The sequence below is a fragment of the Macaca nemestrina genome, chromosome 10, assembly GCF_043159975.1.
Source record: "Macaca nemestrina isolate mMacNem1 chromosome 10, mMacNem.hap1, whole genome shotgun sequence".
In the NCBI taxonomy this organism is placed as follows: Eukaryota; Metazoa; Chordata; class Mammalia; order Primates; family Cercopithecidae; genus Macaca; species Macaca nemestrina.
The window spans coordinates 113,410,564-113,435,628 of NC_092134.1; the positions used below are offsets into that span (position 1 = coordinate 113,410,564).

Sequence of the window (25,065 nt, forward strand, 5' to 3'; positions counted from 1 at the left end):
ACAAGTGCCAAGTATCCAGGGATTACTTGCTGGGATCTGTGCTTGACTGCCTGGGTTAATATTTTTCTGGTTGCACATAATAGAAACTGGCTCTGGCTAGCTTAAGGGAAAAAAGTAAGTGGTGCTAACATATTGGAAGAATATTCTGGTATCTCACAGAATCTGAGACTCAGGAAAAAAGGGTTGGGGTAACCTCTAACCTCAGAAATAGGGGTCCATGTCTGTCTCCCTATGGTAAGGAAGTTGAAGTGATGTCACCATAAGATTTTTCATAGGAGCCCCATGTGGGGTCAGGTCTTCACGTGCGGGTCGGTCAGTCAAGGTTAGAGGGGCAGAATGCTATGCTTTAGCCACTTGTTTGTAGGTACCCACACCTGTATTTTGTGATTAATTTCTAGAGAAAGGGAAATTATTATAAATTGGAGGCTATAGCAGCAAGCACTATATGGGGTATTTTACAAGATTAATTTTTTAAATAGCCTATAAAAATCACTCTTTCTATCTCACAAATGAGAAAACTGAGACTCAAATTGGTTAGACAGCTTGTCTAAGGATCTACAATTAAAATTTAGCAGGGCTAGAAGGCCAAGCATGTCTATAAGGAAGGCTAATCTTGTTCTTAAAATATTTGAGTAGTATGGTAAAACTACTTACGATAGAAAATTTCAACTTGAGAAAGAAAAATTGTAAAAAAATATATATATATTTTAAAGAAATTAACAAAAAGTAACAACCAAATAAGTTTGGGAGCTCTTTTTATTACACTGAGAAATCTCAAAAAAGTATAAAGCCCAAGAAAGTAGATGCATTTCAGAAAATAAGATAAAACATTTGCATACATACATATTAATGACATTTTAGTTTTGAATTAAAAATATTCATGATTTTACATTGACGTATACTGCCTGTGAATTAAATACATTCTGAAATACTGGGAAAAGATTTCATATATCCTGTACTTGAACCTGAATTCCTAAAAATAGGGATTAAGTTCACAATTTGATTTGCAGACTAATGGTTTCATTGATTCAAAGTGCCTTTAAAGAGCAGAAATAGGAAACAGGCATATATCACACACACTCCTTTAAGTGATATATCAGATCAAAGCTGAATTAATATAATAATCTTTAGTGCTTTTAATTGTATTGTTTGTTTTCAGTAGACCAATGAAAATACATAGATCCAACTGCAGAAAAGAGGTTAGGTAATGCCGGAATGATTCTCTATCATATTGGTGTTTTATTTCCAATTATACAGATAAACAGGTGATGTTGAAATCCATGCTATTTCTATCCTCAAGATAAGATAAATGTATGATTACATTCTAGCATCTCATCAAGAGTCATCATGAAACAATAATATATTTACTACTTTTGCAAAATAATATATAATAGACTACCACAGGCTATAAAGTTTACTTAATTAATTTTGATAATGTGGCACTTTACAATGGCTTTTGGGTCGTATCATACTCTGTTGCTGCTACTACTACTACTACTAAAATAAAAGTAAATGTAAAGAAGAAACCAAAAGAAAATAAATTAGATCACTTGATAATTCTAAATATTGTTTTGGTTTATCCTTGAACTGGAAATCAATTCTACATGATTCGGAAAGAAAACAAACACATCTTTATAATTCAGAGCATGTATTTTGAAGGTGTAATATGATGTATCCAATGCCAGTGTGGGTTTGCTTGTTGTGTTCTTTTTATTCAATGTCAACTGGTTCCGTGGCTATTAAAGCACTTAACTGTTTCTGTGCACAGGAGAGGAACAGTTCCAAACTGGACAGGCTTCTTTGGCGGATAACTTGATCGAGCTGTTTAATTTTTTAAAGAGAGAGAGAAAGAGAAAAAAAATATTAGTTGGAGGATAAAGAATATTATGTCACTGAAGCCCACTAGAAAAAACTTTCTAGATGAGACAATTTAGGAAATCAAATAGTACTTTAAACTGAATGACAGTATAGTCACTCTTTCTGGCCTAAATCATCTAAGATGAGATGATAAAATCATTATGGTTTTATAACTGATGTTGTTATTCAGTTATTAGAGGAATACCATACATTTGATCAGAATGCTTTCAGAAAACATAAAAAAGTATTAAAATGCCAGTTCTTAATGTATATATGCAACCAAACATCCACAAATATATTACAGATGCAAGTAATAAAATAAATACATAGTACAGAAACACAGCATAATCACATCATGCATAGGGTTTAGTGGAACAAATAAACCCTGTGGAGGAGATAAACAATTTGCTGAAATTAGAGAAAGTTCTGGGGAAAAGTATGCTTCAAAAAACATTTGAGGCCAGGTGCGGAAGCTCACACCTGTAATCCTAGCACTTTGGGAGGCTGAAGTGGGAGGCTCATTTGAAGTCAGGAGTTTCAGACCAGCTTGGCCAACATGGTGAAACCCTGTCTCTTCTAAAAATAAAACAATTAGCTGTGCATGGTGGTGCAAACCTGTAATCTCAGCTACTTAGGAGGTGGAGGCAAAAGAATTTCTTGAACCCAGGAGACAGAGGTTGCAGTGACCCAAGATTGTGCCCCTGAACTCCAGCCTGGGTGACAGAGTGAGACGCTGCTTAAAAAAAAAAAAAAAAAAAAATATATATATATATATATATATATATATATTTGATATTGTTGAAACTATTTTTGTTCTTGTCCCTCGGCTAAGGTAGAGGTGTTTTATTAGATGTTTTACTATTTCAATAGCGAACTTGTATAGTAAACGAAACAAGAGGGTTAGTAAGGGAAATCATTTGGATTATATATAATAAAGAACTCTCTGGATGGTAAAGATTATTGAATACAAGAAGAAAAACTTCAAACTTTTTGGCTCTAAAAAATTTGCCCATGGGGTGAAAATAACAAAACTAGGAAAACACATTCCCTATAGGTTACAGAACAATGGAGGAATTAAAAGACAAATAAATTCCATTTCATAATATACTTGTCATACTTATGAAAAAGTTGACATTCTTCTCACAAGTCCCTGCATCCCCCACAAAGACAAACCCAAACAATAATTCTCTATTAAATTATACTTCCACAATCTACTATACTCAAAATGGCTAAAAAACTGGATGATTAAAATACTGAAATATTCTAAGAATTAATCAAACAGAATCACTATATTTAGCAAAATGCTCCTGTAAAATAATTGAACTATACTGGATCCCTTCAATTCCAATATTCAGAGATTCTATTATATATACAGAAATAAGATATCTGATTATCATTTCTCCTCATAGTTTTTTTTCCTTCTTCCTTTACTGGATGATAACTTCAGGTGAATACATGCCTTATGCTTACAAGACTATTAAACAAAAGAGATCTTAGAACGTAAGTCCCAGGTATGCAGAAATCTTATCTGTCTTGCTAACTACTTTATCCCTAGCATCTAGAGTGGGGTCTGGCACATGTTAGACAAGCAGTAAATATTTGCTGATATTGAATGAATCAAGACACATAACCCCAATCATCAAGGCAATCTATTGGAAAATGACAGATGTACTTTTAATGCTAAGAACCAAAGCATGCTAACCTAATCTAAAAGATATATGGGAGATTAAAGTCATAGTTTTAAAAGTTTCATTTTAATATATGTAAAACAGATTGAAATCTAAGTATTTCCAGCTTCTAAAATTATTTTGCACTTGGTCTAAATTAAACAGTACAGAAGAATACATCAATACTCAGTTCCAGTCCATTCTCCAGTGATTTCTGTCTACTTTTGGATGTTTTTAAGCATTTAAAGATGGGTTTTAAAAAATATGTAGTCCACATCTTACAATTCTTATAATTATTAAGTTTGAGAGGGTCCACACAATCACTTTATTACACTGTCATTACTGGAAGTTTTCCCTATCACATTTAAAAAAATTGCTTAACTGTATTTCATAATTTATTTGGTTACTCTCCCATTGACAGGCAGGCAAGTTTATTCTAACTTTTTGTTGTTTTTCAACTACTAACATTTACAACCTGAGTGCACACCCTTCAAAAGATGTTCAAGGTGTTGAAATCTGTCAGTGTCACATCTGCATATTGTAAATTGTGATACATATTGTCAAATTGCTTTCCAGAGAGTATATTATCAGTCCCAACTGCAGTGTTATGAGAGGATCAGTGTCTCCTGTTTTTGTTTTTTCTTTTAAACAGTTGCATAGTTTTTATTTTATAGTTATAATATATGTAACGGACATTTTAATATTTTAAAGCATTCTATTCATAGACATTAAGATTGTTCACACTATTTGGCTATTATAATTAAGGCTGTAATGAACATCCTTCAACACAGACCTCTGTACGTGTGCTAGTACAGCCTGAGGAAATTGAGCCAAAGAATATGTAGTTTGCAATGCTACCTCTAATTATAAATCAGCTTTCCATATATACACGAACCTGTCTTTAGGCTCTCCATCCTGTTCCCTTGGACAATTCACCGATCTCTACACAAATGTAATGCATTTTAATTATTACAGCTTTATAATAAACCTTAATATATCATATATTGCCAATATAAAATATTTCAGAAGTATATAAATTAGTGGGCATTTGTAAGAAAACTGAGTTTAAGAAGGAAGTGACCAGACTGCAGATAGTCTCATACCTCTTTTATCATAGGCACAAAATATAAGCAGAACTCAGCGGTATATTATCTTGAGACATACAAGTAGGCAAAAACCCATTCCTTTTTAAGGCAAGTAAACAATGCAATAAAAACTGAACTGAGGAGAGTTGTATTTGGAGGATGAAGTCTGGCAGGATGAGATACATAATTCCGTTCAGAGGGGGCTTCATGGGTGTTTGTTTTACTATTATGCTTCATAACTTGTGTACATGTAACATACGTGCTAGCTTTAACAATGCAAAATCTTTCACAAATCTCCCAGAACAATCAGGAGATACATTGAAAACAAATATGACTTAATATCTTAGAATTTTTAGAAGCTAGATAAATGAGAAACTTTTCTTTTGAGGGAATATGGCACAATTTCACATTGTGTAAAAAGCATTCAACCTCTGATGGCTGCTAAGTAACAATAATCTGAATTTGTGCATTCAAAATGAGTATTTCTGTAATGTTTTAAGAGGATATATATATATATATATGGACAAAAAAAGTTTGATAGATTTGTTTAAACATACCACACACTTCTCTTGCTTGTATTAGATGTCACTATGGAATTACTGACTATACGATGATAGGCATAAAGGTTTTGGTTTTAGGCAGCTGCCAAGGCTCACTTCACATCTTTAACACTCCCTCCCCAGAACGCTCTGAAAGTAAGAATTCTTTAAATAAACAGGAGCACAATACTTTAAGATGCAACAAGGCGATACTGATACTGTATGAGGAAGGAAATAGAGATTGGGCCATCACAAAGCTGAGCTTCCACTTTTGTGGGTCCTTCTTGGGTATGGTAAATAGATCATGGCTGTGGGATGGAACACATACAACCTTTCTCTTACAAGGATGTTGAATTCTTCTCTTTGAAACAAATACATCAAACTGATGTTCTTGGCAAATTCCTGAATTTCAACAGTTACTGTTTTATTAGGCATGACCTTATTATCCTTTATTGAGGCAAGAAGAATTTTGGCAAAACATTCAACTTTTTTGCTCCTTAAGGCATGGGACTTAGTTCTGTATTTGTGGCTTTCATTTCAAAGTGAATCAAAGATTTGTATTCTGTGACATAGTAATGAAAATTATGTCCAGAGTAGTGGTGGCAAATTTTTGATATGGGGTTTAAAATCTCTTCATAATAGTGTAGCTCTAACCGATTTGTTTTCTCTTCCATTTTCTGTTGCTTTAATTTCTATTTAGCTCTTACAGATATCTGAAAAAATCTGGAAATTCTTGTTTCTGAAATAGACACCTAGGCTTCAGTTTGCTGGTATAACTGCTGAAAGCCTCTTAGAAACATACTACGTATTAAAATTTTTAATTTTATTAAGCTTGCGGGGGGAAATAGGATGTCTTTTTAACATTTCATGTATTAGATTTACCCTTCCATGAGTGTTTCATGCCATAGCAAAAGTAAAAGAAACATAAAACATCTCTTGACCTTAGCTTTTTATTTGCCAGTCATTAAAATGCAATACGATGGTGAATTCACATTGGTCTAAAGTGCAACATTCAAAGTCAATTACAAACACATCTGGCTTATTTTAATTGGACTGTTTATTAAGAAGACTATTCACATCCAGAAAGATCTGACTCATTGTTTTGAAATATATATATGTGGGGGTGGTTCCAAGATGGCCGAATAGGAACAGCTCCAGTTTACAGCTCCCAGCGTGAGTGACACAGAAGATGGGTGATTTCTGCATTTCCAACTGAGGTACCGGGTTCATCTCACTGGGGCTTGTCGGACAGGGCTGCAGGACAGTGGGTGCAGTGCACCGAGTGTGAATCGAAGCAGGGCGAGGCATCGCCTCACCCGGGAAGCGCAAAGGATCAGGGAGCAAAGCTGTGACAGACGACACCTGGAAAATCGGGTCACTCCCACCCTAATACTGCGCTTTTCCAATGGTCTTAGCAAATGACACACCAGGAGATTATATCCCATGCCTGGCTTGGAGGGTCCCACGCCCACGGCACCTCGCTCACTGCTAGCACAGGAGTCTGAGATTGAACTGGAAGGTGGCAGTGAGGCTGGCGGAGGGGCGCCCCCTATTGCTGAGGCTTGAGCAGGTAAGGAAGCTCAAACTGGGTGGAGCCCACTGCAGCTCAAGAAGGCCTGCCTGCCTCTGTAGACTCCACCTCTGGGAGCAGGACATAGCCAAACAAAAGGCAGCAGAAACCTCTGCAGACATAAATGTCCCTGTCTGACAGCATTGAAGAGAGTAGTGGTTCTCCCAGCATGGAGTTGAGGCACCCTCCAGTAGAGGCAGACTGACACCACAAACGGCCAGGTACCCCTCTGAGACGAAACTTCCAGAGGAACAATCAGGCAGCAACATTTGCTGTTCAGCAATATTTGCTGCTCTGCAGCCTCCGCTGCTGATACCCAGGCAGACAGGGTCTGGAGTGGACCTCCAGCAAACTCCAAAAGACCTGCAGCTGAGGGTCTTGACTGTTAGAAGGAAAACTAACAGAGTGAAAGGACATCCACACCAAAACCCCATCTGTACGTCACCATCATCAAAGACCAAAGGTAGATAAAACTACAAAGATGGGGAGCAAACAGAGCAGAAAAGCTGAAAATTCTAAAAATCAGAGCGCCTCTCCCCCTCCAAAGGAATGCAGTTCCTCACCAGCAACGGAACAATGCTGGACAGAGAATGACTTTGACAAGTTGAGAGAAGAAGGCTTCAGTCAATCAAACTTCTCAGAGCTAAAGGAGGAACTACGAACCCAGTGCAAAGAAACTAAAAACCTTGAAAAAAGAGTTGACGAATGGCTAACTAGAATAACCAGGGTAGACAAGTCCTTAAATGACCTGATGGAGCTGAAAACCATGGCATGAGAACTACATGACGAATGCACAAGCTTCAATAGCTGATTCAATCAACTGGAAGAAAGGGTATCAGTGATTGAAAATCAAATGAATGAAATTAAACGAAAAGAGAAGGTTAGAAAAAAAAGAGTAAAAAGAAATAAACAAAGCCTCCAAGAAATATGGGACTATGTGAAAAGACCAAATCTACATCTGATTGGTGTACCTGAAAGTGACGGGGAGAATGGAACCAAGTTGGAAAACACTCTGCAGGATATCATCCAGGAGAACTTCCCCAACCTAGCAAGGCAGGCCAATATTCAAATTCAGAAAATACAGAGAACGCCACAAAGATACTCCTCGAGAAGAGCAACTCCAAGACACGTAATTGTCAGATTCACCAAAGTTGAAATGAAGGAAAAAATGTTAAGGGCAGCCAGAGAGAAAGGGGAGGTTACCCACAAAGGGAAGCCCATCAGACTAACAGCGGATCACTCGGCAGAAACTCTACAAGCCAGAAGAGAGTGGGGGCCAATGTTCGACATTCTTAAAAGAATTTTCAACCCAAAATTTCATATCCAGCCAAACTAATTTTCATAAGTGAAGGAGAAATAAAATCCTTTACAGACAAGCAAATGCTGAGAGATTTTGTCACCACCAGGCCTGCCTTACAAGAGACCGTGAAGGAAGAACTAAACATGGAAAGGAACAACCGGTACCAGCCACTACAAAAACATGCCAAAATGTAAAGACCATCGATGCTAGGAAGAAATTGCATCAACTAATGAGCAAAATAACCAGCTAACAGGCTGGGCGCGGTGGCTCAAGCCTGTAATCCCAGCACTTTGGGAGGCCAAGACGGGCGGATCATGAGGTCAGGAGATCGAGACCATCCTGGCGAATACGGTGAAACCCCGTCTCTACTAAAAAATACAAAAAACTAGCCGGGTGAGGTGGCGGGCGCCTGTAGTCCCAGCTACTTGGGAGGCTGAGGCAGGAGAATGGTGTAAACCCGGGAGGCGGAGCTTGCAGTGAGCTGAGATCCGGCCACTGCACTCCAGCCTGGGCGACAGAGCAAGACTTCGTCTCAAAAAAAAAAAAAAAAAAAAAAAAAACCAGCTAACATCATAATGACAGGATCAAATTCACACATAACAATATTAACTTTAAATGTAAATGGGCGAAATGCCCCAATTAAAAGACACAGACTGGCAAATTGGATAAAGAGTCAAGATCCATCAGTGTGCTGTATTCAGGAGACCCATCTCATGTGGGCCCAAAATAAAGGGATGGAGGAAGATCTACCAAGCAAATGGAAAACAACAAAAAGGCAGGAGTTGCAATCCTGGTCTCTGATAAAACAGACTTTAAACCAACAAAGATCAAGAGACAAAGAAGGCCATTACATAATGGTAAAGGGATCAATTCAACAAGAAGAGCTAACCATCCTGAATATATATTCACCCAAAACAGGAGCACCCAGATTCATAAGGCAAGTCCTTAGAGACCTACAAAGAGACTTAGACTCCCATACAGTAATAATGGGAGACTTTAACACCCCACTGTCAATATTAGACAGATCAATGAGACAGAAAGTTAACAAGGATATGCAGGAATTGAACTTAGCTCTGCACCAAGTGGACCTAATAGACATCTACAGAACTCTCCACCCCAAATCAACAGAATATACATTCTTCTCAGCACCACATCACACTTATTCAAAAATTGACCACATAGTTTGAAGTAAAGCACTCTTCAGCAAATGTAAAAGAACAGAAATTATAACAAACTGTCTCTCAGATCACAGTGCAATCAAACTAGAACTCAGGATTAAGAAACTCACTCAAAACTGCTCAACTACATGGAAACTGAAGAACCTGCTCTTGAATGACTACTGGGTACATAATGAAATGAAGGCAGAAATAAAGATGTTCTTTGAAACCAATGAGAACAAAGACATAACATACCAGAATCTCTGGGACACATTTAAAGCAGTGTGTAGAGGGAAATTTATAGCACTAAATGCCCACAGGAGAAAGCAGGAAAGATCTAAAATTGACACACTAATATCACAATTAAAATAACTAGAGAAGCAAGAGCAAACACATTTAAAAGCTAGCAGAAGGCAAGAAATAACTAAGATCAGAGCAGAACTGAAGAAGATAGAGACACAAAAATCCCTTCAAAAAATTCAATGAATCCAGGAGCTAGTTTTTTGAAAAGATCAACAAAATTGATAGACCGCTAGCAAGAATAATAAAGAAGAAAAGAAAGAAGAATCAAATAGACACATTAAAAAATGATAAAGGGGATATCACCACTGACCCCACAGAAATACAAACTACCATCGGAGAATACGATAAACAACTCTACGCAAATAAACTAGAAAACCTAGAAGAAATGGATAAATTCCAGGACACATACACCCCCCCAAGACTAAATCAGGAAGAAGTCGAATTTCTGAATAGACCAATAACAGACTCTGAAACTGAGGCAATAATTAGTAGCTTACCAACAAAAAACGTCCAGGACCAGATGGATTCACAGCCGAATTCTACCAGAGGTACAAGGAGGAGCTAGTACTATTCCTTCTGAAACTATTCCAATCAATAGAAAAAGAGAGAAATCTCCCTAACTCATTTTATGAGGCCAGCATCATCCTGATACCAAAGCCTGGCAGAGACGCAACAACAAAAAAAGAGAATTTTAGACCGATATCCCTGATGAACATCGATGTAAAAATCCTCAACAAAATACTGTCATACTGAATCCAGCAGCACATCAAAAAGCTTATCCACCATGATCAAGTGAGCTTCACCCCTGGGATGCAAGGCTGGTTCAACATACACAAATCAATAAACCTAATACAGCATATAAACAGAACCAAAGACAAAAACCACATGATTATCTCAATAGATGCAGAAAAGGCCTTTGACGAAATTCAACAGCCCTTCATGCTAAAATCTATCAATAAATTAGGTATTGATAGGACGTATCTCAAAATAATAAGAGCTACTTATGACAAACCCACAGCCAATATCATACTGAATGGGCAAAAACTGGAAGCATTCCCTTTGAAAACTGGCACAAGACAGGGATGCTCTCTGTCTCCACTCCTATTCAACAGTGTTGGAAGTTCTGGCCAGGGCAATCAGGCAGGAGAAAGAAATAAAGGGTATTCAATTAGGAAAAGAGGAAGTCAAATTGTCCCTGTTTGCAGATGACATGATTGTGTATCTAGAAAACCCCATCATCCCAGCCCAAAGTCTCCTTAAGCTGATAAGCAACTTCAGCGAAGTCTCAGGATACAAAATCAATGTGCAAAAATCACAGGCATTCTTGTACACCAATAACAGGCAAATAGAGAGCCAAATCATGAGTGAACTCCAACTCACAATTGCTTCAAAGAGAATAAAAGACCTAGGAATCCAATTTACAAGAGATGTGAAGGACCCCTTCAAGGAGAACTACAAACCACTGCTAAAGGAAATCAAAGAGGACACAAACAAATGGAAGAATATTCCATGCTCATGGATACGAAGAATCAATATCATGAAAATGGCCACATTGCCCAAGGTAATTTACAGATTCAATGCCATCCCCATCAAGCTACCAATGACTTTCTTCACCAAATTGGAAAAAACTACTTTAAAGTTCATATGGAACCAAAAAAGAGCCCGCATTGCCAAGTCAATCCTCAGCCAAAAGATCAAAGCTGGAGGCATCATGCTAACTGACTTCAAACTATACTACAAGGTTACAGTAACCAAAACAGCATGGTACTGGTACCAAAACAGAGATATAGACCAATGGAACAGAACAGAGCCTTCAGAAATAACACCACACATCTACAACCATCTGATCTTTGACAAACCTGACAAAAACAAGAAATGGGGAAATGATTCCCTATTTAATACATGGTGCTGGGAAAACTGGCTAGCCACATGTAGAAAGCTGAAACTGGATCCTTTCCTTACTCCTTATACGAAAATTAATTCAAGATGGATTAGAGACTTAGATGTTAGACCTAATACCATAAAAACCCTAGAGGAAAACCTAGGTAGTACCATTCAGGACATAGGCATGGGCAAAGACTTCATGTCTAAAACACCAAAAGCAACAGCAGCAAAAGCCAAAATTGACAAATGGGATCTCATTAAACTAAAGAGCTTCTGCACAGCAAAAGAAACTACCATCAGAGTGAACAGGCAACCTACAGAATGGGAGAAAATTTTTGCAATCTACTCATCTGACAAAGGGCTAATATCCAGAACCTACAAAGAACTCAAACAAATTTACAAGAAAAAAACAAACAACCCCATCAAAAAGTGGGCAAAGGATATGAACAGACATTTCTCAAAAGAAGACATTCATACAGCCAACAGGCACATGAAAAAATGCTCATCATCACTGGCCATCAGAGAAATGCAAATCAAAACCACAATGAGATACCATCTCACACCAGTTAGAATAGCGATCATTAAAAAGTCAGGAAACAACATGTGCTGGAGAGGATGTGGAGAAACAGGAACACTCTTACACTGTTGGTGGGACTGTAAACTAGTTCAACCATTGTGGAAGACAGTGTGGCAATTCCTCAAGGATCTAGAACTAGAAATACCGTTTGATCCAGCAATCCCTTTATAGGATATATACCCAAAGGATCATAAATCATGCTGCTATAAAGACACATGCACACGTATGTTTACTACAGCACTATTCACGATATCAAAGACTTGGAACCAACCCAAATGTCCATCAATGACAGACTGGATTAAGAAAATATGGCACATATACACCATGGAATACTATGCAACCATAAAAAAGGATGAGTTCATATCCTTTATAGGGACATGGTCAAAGCTGGAAACCATCATTCTCAGCAAACTATTGCAAGGACAAAAAACCAAATATCACATGTTCTCACTCATAGGTGGGAACTGAACAAAGAGAACACTTGGACACAGGAAGGGGAACATCACAAACCGGGGCCTGTTGTGGGATGGAGGGAGGCGGGAGGGGGGAGGGATAGCATTAGGAGATATACCTAATGTAAATGACGAGTTAATGGCTGCAGCACACCAACATGGCACATGTATACATATGCAATAAACCTGAGCGTTGTGCACATGTACCCTAGAATTTAAAGTATAATAATAAATATATATATATGTGTGTGTGTGTGTGTGTGTGTGTGTCTGTGTCTGTGTGTCAAATACACGTACTAATGCACTTTCAATGTTTTGAGCTTCTACCAACAAAATATACCAAGAAACATGAACATGTTACATCTACCTTTATCAATGTTACTTTTCCAACTTACACTCCTACATATTTTAAATTAATGCTTAAAAATCATTTCATTTTTCCAAAAAGCTAGGATAGATATTCAGCAAATCCACTCATGGGTAAAGTGACTAGAGAAGACCACTTAGAGAAGGTGGTAATTAAGAGACTTGAAAAGAGACAAGAAGGGAGCTATCTAAAAACATGGGGAAAGAAATTCTCAAGGTAGCTGAAATCACAAGGAAAAACTTGAAAAGGGGGGTTCAGACTTGGTTTGATGAAGAACTGGTAAGAAATCCATTAAGATTGGAGCAAAATTAGCGAGGAGACTAGTAGGGGAGGAGATCAGAGAAGTAGATGGAAGCCAGAGCATCAAGGGCCCTAAAGGTTTGCAGTTTGATGGGAAGACACTGGAGAGTTTTCAGCAGGAGTATGACCATGCTCTGTGTTTGAAAAATATCATACAAGTTATTATGTGGAAAACACACTGTAGTGGGGCAAAAGTGGAAGAGGAAAAGCCATCTAGCAGACATTTAGTCTGGAAAAGATATAAATTTGACCAGACTGCTGTTAGTAGTGGTTTAAGAATAGTTCAGGTTTAGGATTTTAAGACAGGACCAACTTGAGTTGCTGATAGATTAGAAGTATAGATGAAAGGAAAAGAGAAATAAAAGGTGATTCTTTGAATAATAGTTCCCTATCCTGAGATATGATAGACTAGAGCTGGAGTGAGTTGGCCAGAGGAAAACTGTTTTGTTTTAGACATGATAAATTTGTCAAAACCTATCAGACATGTTAGGCATATCAGATATAAGGTCTGCAGTTCAGGGGAGATATCAGGCCTTGAAATAAAAATGTGGAAGTCATCTGTATATAGAAGACATTTAAAGCATAGATAAAATATGTAGGGAATGAATGTGGATAAAAGAGAAAAGGTTACAGGACTAAGTCCTGGGACACTCAGGGATGTCCAAGGAAGATAATACAGTCACGGGTTCTTAGTTTCTATTTCTGGTTGGGCCAGTAAAGTCCCTTCCTCATTGCTCTTTTCTGCTTATCACTAGAAACAGAAACTGAAAACCATGGCTTCAAGTTGCTAAAAGCCTAAAGCAAAACAAAAGAGAATGAAAACAAGAAAATAAGGAGGGTTGCACAAGCTTGCTAGCACATGATCTTATAACAGTGGGATATTCGATTCAACAGATAATTATTGTAATGGGTTCAATTGTGTCCCCCAAAAAGATATGTTCAAGTCCTACCCCCACACTTGTGAATGTGATTTTATTTGGAAATAGGGTTTTTGCTGATGTAATTAAGTTGTAAATTGAGATGGGCTCTTACCGGATTAGGGTAGGCCTTAAATCCAATCACTAGTGTCTTGATAAGAAGAGAAACAGAGGCCGGGCGTGGTGGCTCACGCCTGTAATCCCAGCACTTTGGGAGGACGAGACGGGCGGATCACGAGGTTAGGAGATCGAGAAGATCCTGGCTAACAGGTGAAACCCCGTCTCTACTAAAAATATAAAAAATTTAGCGGGGCGCAGTGGCGGGCGCCTGCAGTCCCAGCTGCTCGGGAGGCTGAGGCAGGAGAATGGCGTGAACCCGGGAGGCGGAGCTTGCAGTGAGCTGAGATCGCGCCACCGCACTCCAGCTCTGGGCTACAGAGCAAGACTCCCTCTCTCTCTCAAAAAAAAAAAAAAAAAAAAAAAAGAAGAGACACAGATACCAAGGAGAGGTCTATGTGAAGATGGAAGCCGAATCACCAGAAGCTAAGACAGAGGCACGAAACAGACTTTTCCTTAGAGCCTTCGAGAGCATGGCTCCACTGACATCTTGATTTTGGGCTTCTGAGCCCCAGAATTGTGAGAAAATAAATTTATCTTGTTTCAAGGCCCTCAGTTTGTTGTAAATTGTCACAGTAGCCCTAGGAAACAGTTATTTTCCAGATTGTTAAGGTCCATATCAGAGTAGTGTTTCTTACAATGTATTTCACAAAATGCCATTTCTGTACAGCGAGTGTTCTGCTTATTAAAAATAAAAAAAAAATACCTTTAAGCGAAGTAAGTTTGGGAAATGGAGGATTAAAAATGTTCACTTTCTATGAACTCAGAATCACTGAAAGAGACTCTGAACCAATTTCAGGATAATAGTTTTACACAAAACACATGTTAAGAATAATTCAGACTCCAAAATATTCAACATAATCTGGGCAGTGGTTTGAACTAAGGCAATGCTGGGTGCCTCAATCCTGAACTTCGGAAAATTTAGGCCTAACCTCTTCACCAGAACATTCAAAGCCATCATTCACATTCCATGAAGACTTCCAATTCAGAATTCATGTCTCCTATTCTTTGAGAATATTTCTTGACTTTAGAGTATATTCCACATCTATCTATTTAGATAGTTCAAAAATGTCAACATATAAAGAAGCTGTGTTAACTTCCCAGCATGCAAAAGATGAATTACAGATGCTCTTTTAGAGCATGAAAAACGGGTATAAAGAGTCTTAAACCCTATTGGCCACAACTAAATAACAATTGCTTTGTTTTGCTTTAAGATGCCTGGTAAGTAAATTCTCTGTTTTGAGTCATCTAAAGTAAGTTCTACATATTTGCATAGTTCTGCATTTTTATTCCAAACTACCATATAATCCAAATCCACTGGGAAATGGAAATACTCATTTTTTCTCTTCAAGAAATCATCTGGACAGAATCTACTATAACTTTCCATATGTAAAGTTTAATGAATTTGAAAAGAAAATAATTCTGGTAACAACTGTTTCCGACAGCTTCCAAAGAAAATCTAAAAATTTCAAAAAAAAAACAACTTAAAAAACAAAGGCCATAGATTTAGAATTTCAGAGAAAAGCAAAGGTGGATAATATTGTATAGTAGTTGCACAGAAATCCTATCTTAGGGCTCTGATCCACAAGGTTATATTTATTAATATATAAAATATTAATATATATAAATTATATATAAAATAATATATAAAATATTAATAAATATGGTCCACATTATAGAGTTCAATGGTAAATAAATACTTTATCTCAAATATAAGATGAATTGATTCTGGCAAGGCAGGCTAACTTATTTTAATATGACAGGCCACATAAAGTTTTTAAACATAATTTGATTACATGCTCCAAAACAATGAAAAACCTTTACCTATATCATTTTTTCAAGATCATGATATAATAAAAATATTACAATCTGTTGGATAGTCTTTTCTAAACTAAATGAACACAGAGATCCCAAATACATCATTCAGGTTACTGCTCAAGTAACAAACACAACTTCTGTTGTATTTTTATCGATTCAACTTTTATAGATTTTAGGAATCCTATTGTTTCAATCTAAAGAACAACATCTGTCAATTACTATGTATCCTTCCTTTTGTTTTGACCTTTAACAATTTAAACCTAATCTTAGCAGAAGAATTAGATGACCTTTAAGTTCTTGTCTTCCTATACTATCTTTAAATTCTCAAATGATTGATATTTCACCTTATGTGTTTCAATCTACAGAAACAAGCAAGAGACTGTCCACAAGTCTTATTCTTGAGTTCTTTGCACACACATATGGAAACTTACATTACATTACAAATAATCCTTTAATGCTAGATTAAGTCTGACCTTTTCTTGTTTTAAGAATACTGTTAATACTTCTTGATTGGTAGTACTTGCTCCCTGCTATGCACAGGTGACCTCTTTATGTGCTGTATTAGTTATCTGTGGCTGTGTAACAAAGCATCCCAAAAGCTAGGGGCTTAAAATGAAAAGCAACAAATATTTATCATCTCACAGTTTCTATGGGTCAAGAAACTGGGCACTGTTACGGGAGTGCCTCTGGGTCATGTTCTTTACTGAAGTTGTAATCAAGTTGTAGGCTGGAACTCTAGTCATCTCAAAGTTCAACTGGGGAAGGATCTCCTTCCAAACCCTCTCAGTAGCTGTTGACAGGCCTCAAAACATCCAGCTCCAATGTAGCCCACGTGAGCCTCTCCAGAAGCCTGCCTAATGAGATGGCAGCTGGTTTCCCCCAAAGTAAGCAATCCAAGAGAATATGAAAGAAAGCAAGAGTGCAACATGACAGTGAGAGAGCACATAAGACAGAAGCCATAATCTTTTTATAGCCCAATCTCACTCAGTCCAGCCCAGATTCAAGGGCAGGGGATTAATAAGGACAAAGTACCATTGGAGATATCTACAATGTATTATCAAATTTTTATTCTCTTGATAACTATATGAATGAAGCCACTAAGGCTTAGCGAGGTTATGATGTCCCCAAGCAGGGCTAGGAGTGAAATTCAGGTGCATATGACACTCAAATCTATTCTTTAAACCACAATACTATACTGTCTTCTCAGATAAGAACTTCAGTTATGGCTAGAGGCCTTGGCACAATATCTGTTTTGCTGTAAATATGCAGGAGTTTCTTGCACTGCATTACACTAATGCAAAAACCTGTTAAGGTGCCAAAAGCCCTGTAGATGCAGTCATTAAACCATGTAATTATCTTCTCTTAATAAACAGTAGATTCGGAAAGATTTCTTTATAGCAATATACAAATGGTTCCCTGAAAATGCAACGGAAGCATTTAAAAAAACCTGGCACATCAAATACATCATATAAAAAATCATTGCCTTAAAGAATATGTAACCTCAGTGGCTATATATGAAAACAACAGACTACTTACTATTTTCTAGGTTCATGACGAAATAAAAGAGAAACACGCATAAAGACAATGTGGAGTACAAATCTCACCCTGTGCTACCTGCTAGGCTTGTACAATCTTTGCCTACTTACTTTCATATTTCCACTACTGATAAAACTGGCTAAGTACACAAGTGAAAGCTGCCTGATTCCCACTAGGAATTCTAATTCCTTGGTATTCAAAATTCAACCGAGGTAACAAAGCACCACTTAATTAAATGAAAGTTACTGTGAACAGACATTTTTCTCTCTTTTTACATAAAAAGAGCTGCTCTTCCTCATCATTCAGGATTTTACAGTGATGAATCACTGAAGTCTTAAACAAACAAACAAACAAACAAATAATACCATCTATCTGGCACATTTTAAAATAGATTTATCCTACTGAGGGAACAAAGCGGGAAAACGCCCTCCTTGTCAGTACTTTTAAAATCACTGCTGCCTCCCACCTAGATCTAAGAAGGTAAGAAAATCCCAACATCCCTACTTCTTGTAAACAAGTAAAGGAGATCTGCTTTCAGTTTAGAAAGCTAAACTTGGATGTTATTGCCTAAAAATGGCAATAGCACCTTCTCAAATAGATGTTGAAAAACAACACTAAATACCTATCAAAAAGAAGATATGAGAAGTTAGGGATTATAGTAAAACCTGCCAGTTGCCTCTCTAATATGTACTCTTCTTTACCAATAGAGCTCCCATTTAATTTTAGGAACAATGCACATGCATGCAGGCCATTATTCCCAAGACTTCCTCCCAGATGGAAATAGCCAAGAAATGAGTGGCAGTTATTGGGTGAGATCATCAACAGTGCTCCCTAAAAGTGGGACAGACACTTCTGTTCCTTGAATTTCTTTTTCTTCCCCCAATCATCACAAATATCTTTGCTGGAGCTCCGGCAGTCATTTTTGTAGCCTTAATGATGTAAGTCAGTGCTAACAATAGAAAAAGTACAAAGACAGAATGATTCTGAATCCTTTTATGATTTTGTTTAGCTTCTGTACTAGCTCTCAACTGTTTACTTCTGAACTTGCTTATGCTGTCGTTATTTCTAGTTTATGGTACAAGGAGGCAAATATAAATCCTAAATGATAAAGGTACCAACTTTACACTGTGTATATCTGTTACAACAAAAACAAAAATTTAGTTTTTAGATGATCAGCTTGAGAAGTTGAGAACAAGCTCAAAATAGTAAGTGAATGACACTAAAATTTATGAAAAAGTTGGAAATTTTAATGTGAAGACTGGAAAACAACCAATGGAAAAGAATTTCCTATAATACCTTAAGAGTCTATGAAGAGTAAAGAAAATTGTAATGATCAAGCTATGCTTATCACCTGAACATATATGTATGAAAGAAAATTTGTTTAACTTGCATGGGCAAGTGCCTCCTCTTTTTTTTTTTTTTTTCCTTTTCTCTGCTACGTAGAGCATTTGCAGTTATAGCTAGAATAGTGAAAAAGAAAAAAAACAGCACCTAAAAATGTTAAAAATATATTACGGGGATGGATTTTAAACTACAGCAATGAAATTTTGCCAAAACAACAAATTTAACTCTGGTCGTGACAAAAATATAAGGTTCCTAATCAACTTAAAATTATAAATATCACGGATAAAATATGATAGTAGTTTTTCCCCAGAACAAGCTGGTTCTGCAAAACAATTTTGATAGGCAGGATCTTATGGCATATATATTTATACTGAATATCAGTTTCAGTCTCAATATTTTGATGCTCATTTTCTGTTCACCAGTTTTAACAGTATATATTTTTTGAGTTGCCACAATCACTTCTGGAACAAAAAGGTATTTAAATTAATAAATACTTTAAGAATGAGTAGAACCAAAGACATTCTGATCAAAATCATACATTTAGGAAAATTCATCCCAATGATAATAAAAGCATTAAAAGCTAATGCTGAAAGTGAATTTCTTATATCCCAAGCAGTGTTCTAAGCACCTTACATGTGTTAACTCATTTATTTCTCATAAGAATCATAAATTAGGTAGGCAGTATTTTATCTCCATTATACAGAAGAACAAACTGGCCCAGAGAGGTGAAAGTACTTGTCTAAATGTACACATCCAATAAAAAACAAAGCTTGGTTTTAATCCAGAAAATCTGATTTAAAATCCCATACTCCTAATTGTATACTATATTTCTCTATGATGAAACGTATTTCTAGGTCATGCTATAGTTTAATGCTAGGTTTTTCAATAAAATGAGACAATGCAGTGATGTTAAACAAATGAAAGCAAGAAAAGGCCAATGATCTTTCTGTCCTTTTTATTTACAACCTGTAGGGGCATTTACAAAGCACAATTGGTGGCACTTTAGATAGAAATTTTGTAAGTTAATGCCATAACTCTGTGGAATCTATGAGGCTGGCATAAAAGCTACTGCAACTTTTGTTTCTATTTCAGTCATTCTCTTTTCTTGTCAACTAACATTGGCCTACTATATTTGAGTTTTAGTTATCCCAAACAAGCAAATTGTTGTGAACAATTCCTATAGAAATGGTCCCTTTGTCATTATCTGCATTCTAAAATGTTATTTCAATAGATAAAACTTTCCATTTCCCACATATGGTTTGTTGTTGTTGTTGTTGTTGTGTTTTGCGTTTTTTTTTGAGATGGAGTCTTGCTCTGTTGCCCAGGCTGGAATACAATGGCTCGATCTCGGCTCACTGCAAGCTACGCCTCCCAGGTTCCTGCCATTATCCTGCCTCAGCCTCCCGAGTAGCTGGGACTATGGGTGCCCGCCACCACGCCTGGCTAAATTTCTGTACTTTTTAGTAGAGACGGATTTCACCGTGTTAGCCAGGATGGTCTCAGTCTCCTGACCTCCTGATCCACCTGCCTTGGCCTCCCAAAGTGCGGGGATTACAAGCGTGAGACATCATGCCCGGCCCATTTCCCACATATGTTTTATAGGTGAGAACAAAGTTCAGAATAAAATCTGGTAAAAGTTACTTGAAATATTTTACGTTACCAATCTTTACCAAGCATCATTTCTAATGTACTGAAGTTAGAGAGTAATATTAATAAGGGTGAAGGGAGAATAATTTTCTTTTTAAAAAAAGTTAGCCAAGTGTACACTGCAACTGGGATGCCACTAAAATACCTGTAGAAGTATGAGGTCAGACTTTGGATCTAGACACTTACATGTTCTAACTATGGCTATGCTACTGATTTCAGACATAGAACTTTTTGGTGTTTTGAAACGGGTTCAAACAGACCTTATACTGATCCATCTTAATATTATTTTCCTGGACCAATGGCCAATGATACCCATTTTCTTCATGGCTGATAAAAGTTAGAGGTACAATACATCATATGAAATAGAGAAAACTATAAACCAATATATTACAAATCCTTGATACTGTTCTCAAATTGGTTTAATTCAGTGGTCTTCAAATATTCGGTCTTGTATGACCCTCACATATTTTTAAGTTGCCATCTAAAACTTTATTGTAAGCTTCCTAGTTATAAAAGATGGAGTTCCTGTGTACTATGCTTGTTGACATAATAACTAGAACAGTTACTCTTTTTGGCATAACCTATGTATGCCTAACCATCACCTATTTTAAAAATATATAAACATATTCTCTGAAACCTAGAAAATTTTACATCATTCCTTCTCTTTCCTTAAACTTTTGTATTCATCCCTCTGTCTCTCCCATTTTAACCTTGTAATATAGCTTATGCATAAAACTTAGCTGTCATCTATTTACTTCTCTGAAATGTATATAGATATTTAAAAACTAAAAATAATTGCTATGACTTTAAATACAGTAATCCCTTTTAGGCATTAAATTACAATTTTTTGAGAGTCCTTTCAATGTAAGATAATAAGATACTACATGAATTAACGACTGCTCCATTGTAAATCCACATTTTACTAGACACATTAGCAATATTTGATAGAGATATTCACCTCTCCATCTCAATCACATTTTTCACTTTCCTTGTGGGTCATCACTTTTTTTACTTCATCTTGTAAGGGTATTCCGTTTGCTCATTTAACTCCAGTCATCCTATTCTCCTTTTCTCAAAGGTTCTCTTCTTTATCAGTCAGGCTTTGTATTTGGTGTGCCCTCTATAAGGAACTTCCTTCTTCAAAATGGCTGCATGACTGATCACACTGTCTACATTCAAGTTGTCTTTTTAAGTGTCAATTCAGTTCATCTCTGAGGCCTGATCTCACTCACTTTACCTAAAATAGCACCCCAGCTCTTCATCTGCATCACTAATTTATTACCCTGCTCCTTCCTTATGCTGTTTACTATCCCAAAATATCATACTTGATTGTCAGTTCCATACCCCACCAAAATATAAGCTCCCTAAGAAAAACCTAGAAACGCAGGGATTCTGATGTATTTACTTCTGTATTTCCAAGGGCTAGAGCAGTACCTGGCACATGGTGCAGCTGATTAAATGTTTGCTGAATTTACTGAATAAAGAACAAAAATAGAAGAGACAATTACTAACTATTTTAGCAATTGTTCCAAAAAACTAAAGGTATTTTCAAAATTTTCAGAAGTCAAATGATACTCTGCCATCAAAAATAATGTGTGCAAATGACAGAAAACAATTAAAAGAAACTGCAAGTTATTTTTCAACATACTCAGTACATGAATGATGGTACTCTTTAAATTTTACATTATCTATTAATAAAATACAATACCACATGAAAAAGAGGTCTGCATCAGTAAATGATAGATAGCAGGTTGCCTTTATTTTTATGGTACACACATATAATCAACCTGAATAGGGGAAAACAAAATTAGTAATAATATATGAGATTATTTGAAAATTACATACATTTTGAAATTTATAAAAAATTTTGATAATTTGTCAAGCGTCTTAATTTTTATCATAAAATCTTCATTTACTCAGGATCATTCATTTTCCAAACTTTGTTAGATCTATTTAAAGTACTGAGCGCTTTCACCTAATTTCTTCATGGCCTTACCAATTCTGTGTTTGTGAAACTGGAAGAATTATTTAATGCCATGTTGAAATATCTCCGAAAAGCACACAGGACAATATTCTGGATTGGTCTATCAGTCTGGATAACATTCCAAATCGTATAACAACCTAGAATCTCAACGTCCTAGTCTGTTTGGTGTTGCTATAACAGACTACCCGAGACTGGGTAATTTATAATGAACAGAAATTTCTTGGCTTATGGTTCTGGAGGTAAGGGACTTTTTGCTGTGATATCCCATGGTGGAAGGGTAAGGAGAAGGTGAGAGAGAGCCTTGAGCCCTCTTGTAACTGGCATAACACTGCTGCATTGGGGATTAAGTTCCCAACATATGCTTTTTGGGGACACATTCAAATCACAGCACTCAAGGGGTATTTAATTGGACCTAAAGGAGACTCCTTTCAGTGGTCACTGAAAAACTGCTTTATTCAGCAGTTTTTAAAATAACCAGTCCTCTGGTTACTCTTCTTTGTGCACTTCAAATAAAATATTAGCTACAAATATCTTTAAAAATTACTCGTTGAATCCAAGCCACACCATGAAGATATAAAATTATCTCTTAAAAAGAACCGTGTTCTTTTCTGCTAATACATCCTCATCCACTCTGAATATAGGAGAAATGGCCCTGTACCAGTTACTATGGCTGTAAAACAAATTACTGCAAAACTCAGTGGTGTAAAATAACTACTAATAACTACTAATTATGCTCACAAATTCTGTGGTTAGAAATTTGAACACTGCGCTGCTGGGACAGCTTGTCTCTGCTCCATGTTTGGGACTTCAGTAGGAAGACTAAAAGGCTAGGAGCTAGAATCATATGAAGGCTCGTTCACTCTCTCATCTGGTAGTTGATGCTGGATGAAGGTTAGAGACCTCAGCTCATCTCCATGTGGGCTAACCCATGTGGATCCTCTTTCATAGGCTAGTTTGAATTTTTCTCACAGCATAGTGGCTGGTTCCAAAAGTGAGTGTTTTCAGAGAGAAAAAGAGGTAGGTAGAAGCCTTATTGCCTTTTATGACCTAGCCTCTAAGTCATGCAGTGTCACATCCATCACACTCAGTTTGCTGAGACAGGCATAAAGTCCAGCCCCATATTCAAGGGGAAGGGAAATAGATGCTATTTACTGACAGAGAGAATGTGGGACTGAAGACACTGCCATGGCTATCTTTGGAAAATACAATCTGTCACAGTTTCTAATTAAGTAGTATTTCTTAGCATTCTTCATTTCCTAAGGGTATGAATGTTATCTCCAGTTCATCTGACTGTTGCAGTAAATCAATACTCACCTAAATTGCAAGAGGTAATAAATTTTCTCTGATTTCTAGTCAGAAAGAATAACTTCAATTTTTATGGGATTTGGTATATATGAAAAAGCCAGATTGAGAAAAAGACATATATGGAAAATTAATAATTGATGGAGATATCTATGAGAAACAAATTATTTTCCAAATTAGTTTTATTTCAACAAACCACTAGTAACTAGATTCGCCTTTCTTCTTAACTTCATTCTACTGAAGAATATATCCTATCGTGTCTCACTGAAAAATATGCCCTTGTCTACACATACATTCCCATCCCCCATCTCAAAGCGCTTCTTCGGCAAGTAGAAAAAAGCGAGGACCAAGTACAAGCACTCATCTAACCCTATTCACTTTACATAAGTCTCATTCTTAATCCTGTGGGTTGAGCAGTGTGAACTTGCTCCTAATGTCTCAATGTAAATGTTTCTCTAGTCCTATTAAAGCTACAAAACTACCCTAGATGAATGAGTAGAAAACTCAGCTAAAGAACTCTCTCTGAGCCTGATACCACTGCCAGTTTTGGTACTGACTTCACTAGTCATCATGTCCCCTTATGCATGACATGGCTCAAACTCTTAGGCTACATCTGTCTGTTATACTCAAGTCAAACCTGTGTGCTGTTCTAAGCAAAGCTCTGCGGAGGATTCTGAATAAACTTAAAATTTAAAAGAAAAACAGCAAAACACTAGACATATAAGAAACAAACACAAAACCACCATCTGTTAAAATTGTTTTTCTCTTTTTGGAGGTAAGACATAATCAGTATGTCATATGTTTAAACAAAGTATTACAAAGTAGGAAGCATAATCTCTCACAATCCCACCTCTCCGAGAAGAGCATCAATCATCTTTCCTTTGCTTATTTAAATATACTTTTATACACATACACACAAAGAAAGAGATATAGCAAAATATATTTCAATAGTCAGGATCATATGATTCAGGTGATTTTGCAACTATATCAACAAATATAGATAAATATCATTCTTTTAATGGATGCATAGTATTCCATTGTAACATAGTTCATTTAACTAGTTTCTGATTGATAGACATTTAAGTTGTTTATAATTTTGAGAATATCAAAAAATAAAACTCAAGTGAGCTATGATCGCCCAGCCTGAGTGACAGGGCAAGACACTGTCTCTAAAAAAACAAACATAAAAAACCCCTAAACCATCCTCTGCGTAAGTCACAAATGTGAGACTTAGCTACTCCTGCTCAAAAACCTTCAGTGGGGTGAAACACAGATCATGGCAGATGGGAGGCAGGACTAGATTGCAGCTCCCACTTGGACATACAGAACAGCATGTGGAGGC

The 25,065-nt window shown here is 36.7% G+C and overlaps 1 protein-coding gene across 20 annotated transcripts in view; it reads right to left on the reverse strand.

Annotated features, from left to right (window-relative positions):
• Nucleotides 1-1,631: 1,631 nt before the first annotated feature.
• Nucleotides 1,632-25,065, reverse strand: part of LOC105492180 (coiled-coil domain containing 91) — a 372,391-nt gene continuing 348,957 nt past the window's right edge. For all 20 annotated transcript variants that reach the window (XM_024796159.2, XM_011759196.3, XM_024796158.2 and 17 more), the window contains one exon: nt 1,632-1,821. In XM_024796159.2, the coding sequence (XP_024651927.2) occupies nt 1,711-1,821 (111 nt within the window). In that variant the 3' untranslated portion in view covers nt 1,632-1,710. The remainder of the gene's footprint in view (nt 1,822-25,065) is intronic.